Genomic DNA, 8,024 nt, shown 5'->3' with positions numbered 1-8,024 from the left:
AAAGACCCAACCTCCGGGAGGGCTGTACTAGGTTTATTTCATTTATGAATAGATCATTAAAGAACAAAAGAAAATTTCCATTAGTGGGATAAATCTTTACATCATTCGACTACTACACGAAAATGAACTTCACACAGTTATTCTAAACACTCATGAACAAATGTTGCACAAACTAAGATAGATGGACTATTCTATTAGCCAACAATCAACTGCAGTTGACAAGATATCAAAACCGAAGATAACATCAAGCAATAAGAATCTAAATTGAAAGACGAACCCAAACAAGATACCAATTTTTTTACCAATATCAGTCTCACAAAGACGCATCCTGTAGAGTCATCTCAATTATATAGAAGCAGGAAATAATATCAATTATCACCTTATGTTTAAATGAATAAGCTCATTAGAATGTGCTAGAGATTAAGGGATTTAACACAAACAATGCAGAAAATTATGCTCAGTTGCTTCATGAGTTTGCAGTTTAAGTCGATAAAGATCACTTCAACCAAGGTTAACTTTCTTGAGATACTTCATTGAATTTCATATTATGTGTAACTGATAAAAAAGGACTGGACATCAAAACATGTGTTGCAGAAGACTTTCCCGGACCAAAACTCCCATGTTTGTCATATAGCAAGGCCTAGAACAAACCTTGTCCAAGGATCATGTGACTATCACGAAGTGCTTTTCTTATAAACATCATGCCCCAGTTACACCTTAGACCTAGACACAAAGGGGGCATTTTGTGCCTTGCTGCTACCTAACCTTTAACAATTATGTGACATGTACTAAAAACTCCAGATACAATTACATAAAAGCTAAAGCAATGATTATCGAAGATACTAAATACACTTCAACTGACAACCAAAAAAGATCAACATAAACCAAACAAACAAGCTATACAAAGCATGAGAGGGGAACAAAAAAACAATAACTCAGTTGTTTCAACCAAAAACCAAGCTGACCTCCTTTAATGAGATGTGTAATCAAGAGAAGAAAAATATACTCGGCAAAGCAACACAAGTTGGCAGTTGAACCTTGCTCTTCATTGTGACAACTTATATAAGATACAACCATTATGAAGATGCTAAATACAATTACATTTCGGCACTGAGCAGGATGGTCCTTTCAAATCAGAAAAATCAACCCAAGCCAAATCCAGAACATTACAAATATGCAGAACACAGAGGAACAAAAAGCAATGGCATCCTCACTTCAAATAAAACACCAAGCTGGACTCCTTTTATGAAATGTAATTAGACCACGAACGTACCAAACTAGAAAGCATGACCAACGATAAATTAGCATGGCCATCTGAAAATACTAACCTGTTGCTCCAATTGTCGGGTGCGCTCCTCTAGTCGCCTTATTGTTGCTTGTTGATTTTTTAGATGAGTTGCTTCTGTTCTAAATTCCTCAAGTTCAACCTTCATCTTCCTGTTCTCTGACTCTAGATCAGATATTTTCAAATCTTTTTCCTGCGTACACAAGATAAATTTATATTCCATCATGAAATATGGTAGCTTCCATGAAAGATTACGGTTAATTTCTTATTCATTTGCCCATCCAGTTTTACAATGGACTCTTTACCCTGAAACCTTTTCCCCTTTCTTTCATAAAACCATCATTTTCCACCTCAACAGAAGAATAGGCCAACACCTCCAAGAAAGACTTAAACTTAGTTTTATTGACATGGAAAAGAGAAGGCAAACAGAGTCGATAACTGAGCAAAAATACACACTACAGAGATATTTGATATTCAGAAACCCAGTGAAATTACTTGAAATATCATATTTTCCTAATACAATTTGACAAACAAGTCTTGTAAGCATATAGAGCAAAAAATCAAGTGAAAACAGCCAAAGAAGCCATCAGGAGTCAAAATGGCTAGACATCCCAAGAACCTAAAATTTTATTGAAGTAGATATTTCCTGATTATTATGCTACTGAACTTAGTCAGAATAAGAGAACAAGAATCCTTAATAAACATATCATCTTCCTCCAGATTTTTAAACAAGATATTTTTCTGACGGACCACTATATAGATTGCCCAACTTACCTTTAGTTCAAACTTCATAACCAAATGTTCTGGTTCACAATCCAAATCATATTCTCTAGTCTCCAAACCAATTTATTGAATTTTTGAATTCCATGCACTTCAACAGATGATTAAACATGCATTAGGAGCCAAATCAACTCATTCCTACAAGCAACTACTGTGAATGAAAATAGTGGAAAAGGAATGGTCTGATGTCTTCAAGTTTCACATCGAGCACAGCAAAAAGTAAAACGAAAGCACAAGAGATGATGAAGAGAAGAGATGAAATTGAAAGATAAAATAGTCTTTTTTTCTCAATGTTATTATATTTTTAATACAAAATATGTGTACAGGACTTCTAAGCACTCAAAATTTCTAAAAAGTATTGCTTAGTTAAATGTTGTCCACTAACCAAGTTATAATAATTTATGGAAAGTGAAAGCCAAAACAACGCGGGCCAAACTACAAAAATCAAGGTCTATTTGTAACTTCAATGATTTGAGGGGGATCTTTGCAATTAATATACCTCTCAAGTGATTCATGCAAACAAAGAAAACCATACACAGAGGTACAGAACGTACAAACAAGCAATTTCCAAAAACCAAATTTGAATTTTATATTGAAAACCAATTGGCTAATTAGCGGTAATATTGCCCCTGCCCTACCACGTAGAATAGCAAATAAACAAGAATTTGGATCCAAAAATAGTTAGCACATTGCAGATTCTAACATCCTGGATAAAGCTATTGGCAGTGGAGAGAAGTGGACAAAGTGAGTGGCAAAATGTGGAAAAAGGCATTGCATATGCAATGGTGATCCTAGTGACTTTGGCAAAAGGATGTGATTGCAACCCTGGTTAAGACTTAAAAGTGCAGAGGCTTTGTACTTGCACTCACACAGGAAGACGAAGAGAAAGGAGGATTAAATTAAAATTCTAGTTAAAGCTGTCTAGTCTTCTTGTCATCAACTAAGATGAATTCCACTGAGACTCCCATAATCAGATTGCACATGTCACCTAAAATCATGGAAAATATAGACACACACCCATTACATGGGCACACATATGTAACTGAATGTACATGATATTTATTTATAACTTTTTACTGTTATTGACTTGGTAAAAAACTGGGGGTCTATATGAAAATCCTAGTTTTGACCTAACTTGCTGAAAGAAGTAAATACTTTAGCAAAATTATTGTTTTGTTGAGGAGCAGCATTGATTGTGAAGGCTTTGGGAGTACTTATGATGGAGGGATTTGGGAGCAATGATGATGGTGATGATTGAAGAAAATGAGTGAAACATCTGTTCTGGAAAAATTAGAAAATCTCTCTCCTCTATATTCTAAAAAAGAAATGCATACAAGCACATGGTAGAAGTGTTTTAAGATCATTGCTATGAATTGATTAACCAATACATTTTCTAAGCTTGGCAGTGTCTCTTCTTTAGCACAGGTAGTCAGGTACACGTGTGCAATAACAAATGAAGTTCAAATCAATTTGTAAATTAACAGACAATGTAATAGCAAAAAGATCAATAGGAATGAATTTGATTTCTCACTAGAATCTCTTTGCACGAAGTGTTCAAAAGCAAGTTCTATAACTTAAAAGTTGATAGGTCTTGTATGGCACTAGCAGGGGCTTGAGAGAGAACCTTTCAAAGAACTTCTATCCAGTAGATATGAAGAGTTACCTCTCTAATTTTCAATGAAGTGAGGTATTAGGTGTTGTTAGAGTCCCACATCGGCTAGACTTGGACCATTCCTCCTCAATATATGTTGGAACCTCTCTTCTCTCCTCAAGGGCTCTTTTGGAGAGTAAATTTGGGGGTTCCACATATTCTCATATGGTATCAGAGAAAAGACGTACCACTAAGGACTTGACATTCTAGGCAATCTATACTCGTCTAGCGCCCTCTCGACACTCTGGGACAATATATACCTGTTTACTCTCCATTGGAAGGGGCGTTTTAGAGTCCCACGTCCACCAGACTTGGACCATTCCTCCTCAATATATATTGGAGCCTCCCTTCTCTCTTCAAGAGCTTTTTTGAAGGGTAATCTAATGGGGTTCCAAATATTCTCGCTGCCATAACATGGCCTACCCAAAATAACTCATTCAATCATCACTTTGGCCCTATAATGCTTGAGAAAGGGCAATGTAGCAGTGACAGCCAAATCTAAGAGACGCAAACAAAATGTCACATGACCTTCGAGTATTAGTTTCTGAACATTGGCCACAGCTTAACCGATTTAGTCCATGTAATATATAATCCCTTGTTTACTTTGCTAACCAAATAACCATTGTTTTATCCCACAACTGGACTTGGTACAGGTTGTTTAAACGAACCTCTCTAAGACAAATGTAGTCAATAAGAATAATAATTAGCTTGATCTCTTGTATTGAATTATGCTCTAAATAAAAAGACATTAGTAGTGATAGAGTGACGCAATCCTCTCCAACAACTTGAATTGTACAATAACTCTATGCATATTAACAAATCCTTGATTTATCTTAGATCTGACAACTAAACGAAAGCTGTTTTTTCTGTTCGGTGCATAGAAGAAGCCATTCTTTAATCAACATTGCATAGAACAACTAATCCCCCTTTGGCAGTTCCAAGTATATCCTGTCATGTATTCATATCATAAACAAACTTACTTATCCCACAGTTTCTAGTTTTTTATGTTTTAACTTCCCAAATTACAAACTATGAGACCCGCTTCCTGGTGCCTAGATGCCATCCTCAAAGATAAAGAGGAGAAATTTTTATTTCCTAATCCTACCTGATATCCCATAAGATCCACTACCAATTTATAGCAAATATGCAGTTTTAAGGATGTTCCACAATGACGAAAACTCTAATATTCTGAAAAAGGCTTTTGTTAGGAACTCAAAATCAGAGGTCGTTTTTATAAAGAAAAGATTATTTGGAAGACGTTAGATTGCTGTTGTATTACTCTGCAATTATTGCATGTTTTTGACATTTCTGAAAGCGCACAATTTATTATCATAGGTACTGTCCTACCGACATATCACAAGGACAAGTGAGGAGTTCGCCAGATATACCAATCTTTCACAGCAAATGGTACATCCGGGGACTCCTAGTTACATGTAAGGATACTTGAAATTAAGCCAAAATGAAACATGTGTGCACTCACAGCAACTGAAGCAACAACAGGATAAGGATCTGGAGCCTCATAAAGTTTCTGGTATATATTAAGGAAAGCATTTTCTCCAAATTTAGCCCTCTTGGTAAGATTGTCAACCTCCTCTTGGTAACCCCTAAGTAATGAATTGAACAAGTTCAATTTATCGTCTGCTGAAGCTTTCTTGAAATCTGCCACCAAGTAATTAAAAGGCTAAAGCAGATATGAACATGCCTTGTTACTAACAGATAAAAAATATATACTTAATTACAACCCAAATAGATTTTATCAATGGTAAATGTTTAGTACCTCTGGTGCTCTCTGCAAGCTTCCTGCGGTTCTTTTGGCTGTTTTCCTGATTTTCAGCAATTCTAAGTCCTTGTTCATCTAATATGCTCCTTTCCTTCTCCAAATCAAACTCTGTGAATAACACACAGAAGTTGAAAGAATTCGTTTCTCAATAACGATAATTTTCCCCAAACTGAACAGCAAAAACTTCAGCATTGCCATAACAAATCAAATAATTGTCCACTAAAAAGGACTTTATACAATAGATAATCATTGTATTTGAAGCTTTTTTAATAAGTCAAAACTTAAACAAACTATCTACGAAAATTAAAAAAAAAAACAGTCACGAGTTTGAAAGACATCAGTATGATAAACAGAAGATAGTGAAAACTAATTCGATAGACGTGGTAATAGCCTCCCCCCCCCCCCCAAAAATTCAGTTAACGTCTCACTCACTTGGCCACCAAAATTATAATTATAATAATAATAGCAACAAAATAGTAACGATGAAAGAAGACACCATCATCATTTGATACGATGTGTGGAAAACTACTACCAAACATTTGGCTTTGTTGTATTTGACCTCATTCCCCGGTGGTAATGCCTTGAAGGTCATGGGGTCAAATTTCCTTCCCACTTGCCTTCTCTAAAACGAAAAACAATGTGTGAAAAGCTCCAATATCTCATTATCTTTGGCTCTTTGCAATACTAAAGCTCCAACACAAGAGACTCCAACAATACCAACATCAATAATCAACAAAACAAAATTAAGTGAGAAAGAATGAAAAAAAAAACAGCATTTCCGTAGAGCTCTTATTTAATGTTAAATATAATTATCATGTTCAGGAATCAGGAATATTCTAGAGTGAGCAAGAGAGCTATAATTATTAGTTTCTCCACTGTCGAATATATATCCGACCTCTAATTTAGTAAAGGGAGGACTGGTCCAGTACCTGAAATGCAACTTATAGAACAAAAATTCTATTCATAGAAGCGTAACTATTACTACTAGTTGTTGTCTTTTCAATGACCAAACCATTCATCCAGTGATCTTAAACTACAGCTAGTAAAAGCCATTTATGTACCGAACACTTCAACTTCGTATTGTAAAGGGCTAAAACTCACGAAGGGGCTAAAAATCATGATCTGCATCAACGATATCTAACAGAAATAATGAAACTGCATTAAGTGACAGGAAAAGGAACGCAGTAAACCTCTCCAAAAATTAGCTACAGAAGGAACCGGTGCAGAAGTAGACGAAGGATTCGATTTCTCTCTTTCTGATCCTCCTTGAGATGTCTCCATTGATGATTAGTATTCCTTGATCTGAAAAAACAATGACAATTAGGGTTTATTGAATACCCAATTTCCTTGTACAAATCGCAAAATCTTTAATTCACTTCAATCGATTCTATCTCAGAAGAGAAGTATCATCGTCGAGTGCAAGTGATTTAGAGAGCGGGAATGTTTCGATCACAGTCTGGGTTTTGGTGGATCTCGGTGGTGTGTCATGCTTCAAAACTATGATGCGTATGGATTTTATCTTTTGAAGCGGTTGACACTTTAGGCCCTTCTTTTTTCTATGTTTTCTATTGGAACCCCCTAAATGTTTTCATTTCGCAAAATAGCCATAACAAAAAAAGAATAAGGTTTTGTTGGTATTAGAGTGTTCATCGGATCCAATCTAATCGTCCATTAGAAGTTGAGTTTTATCATTTGATCCAATATAATTAATGTTGGGCAACGAATCCAATTTGATGGATGATTGGATCAAATCGGCTCCATCAATTTGATATTCCTATGGAATCATATCAGTCACAATTCCCTCGAGGGCATGTGACACATTCTTAGAAAACACAATAATAATTGAACAACCATAATTGTAATTTTCTAAATAGCATTGCAGTGGAAGATTCTAAACAAACTTAATTTATATCACAATCTTAGGGGTTGTTTGACAATTGTTGAATGGTTTGATGTTGTATGATTAAGTGGTCAGAATGATTAAGATACTTTTCTTATTAACCTGAATATCCAATCCGCTATGCGAGCCGACTAATCCTAGGGAGACCACCTGCTTTGCAGATAGCCATGAGTCACCACATTTGAACCTCCACGGCCACAAGGGGAATTTTATTCTTCCTTGGATTTGAACCTGGGACCTCCAGGTACTTTTGACCTTTGGAGCCAAGCTCAAACCAATCAGGCACCACCCTTGTGGTTTGATTAAGAGACTTTTATGATATAGTGTAGAATGAAATATGATTGTTTGGTAATTGTTTAAATTAAAATTAGGGCATTGAATGCTTAAAGAGGCTCATGATACATATTCATCCAGAGGGTTTTTAGAACCATTAAGATGCATACCTATTTTTTGCCAAGTATGATTCACCTCTTAATGTTTCAGAGGTTGTCTCTTAACCGAACTAGTAAGGTAAACAATAAGCCCATTTGTCCGAATAAGAGGCTTCCCCGTAAAATTATCTAGCCCCTACGAAATTCAAAGTTCATATTCAAACCGGTAAATCGATGTTCTCAATTATCGGCCCTAA

At 35.7% G+C, this 8,024-nt stretch overlaps 1 protein-coding gene across 3 annotated transcripts in view; it reads right to left on the bottom strand.

Annotated features, from left to right (window-relative positions):
• Positions 1 to 6,962, bottom strand: part of LOC112526135 (protein CASP) — a 25,932-nt gene extending 18,970 nt beyond the window's left edge. Inside the window, exons 1-5 of one of the 3 annotated variants that reach the window (XM_025136527.1) lie at positions 6,873 to 6,962; positions 6,687 to 6,798; positions 5,494 to 5,604; positions 5,197 to 5,375; positions 1,329 to 1,478 (exon numbers count right to left, since the gene is read on the bottom strand). In XM_025136527.1, the coding sequence (XP_024992295.1) occupies positions 1,329 to 1,478; positions 5,197 to 5,375; positions 5,494 to 5,604; positions 6,687 to 6,777 (531 nt within the window). In that variant the 5' untranslated portion in view covers positions 6,778 to 6,798; positions 6,873 to 6,962. Of the gene's footprint in view, positions 1 to 1,328; positions 1,479 to 2,059; positions 4,610 to 5,196; positions 5,398 to 5,493; positions 5,605 to 6,686; positions 6,799 to 6,872 lie in introns of those variants that run through there. The other 2 variants (XM_025136528.1, XM_025136529.1) reach the window with 2 other exon arrangements.
• Between the last annotated feature and the right edge of the window lie 1,062 nt (positions 6,963 to 8,024).

Source organism: Cynara cardunculus, assembly GCF_001531365.2.
Source record: "Cynara cardunculus var. scolymus isolate 2C chromosome LG 13, CcrdV1, whole genome shotgun sequence".
Lineage (NCBI taxonomy): Eukaryota > Viridiplantae > Streptophyta > Magnoliopsida > Asterales > Asteraceae > Cynara > Cynara cardunculus.
The sequence above is the reverse complement of the archived record's forward strand: the minus strand, read 5'-3'. Positions and strand labels throughout refer to the sequence as shown.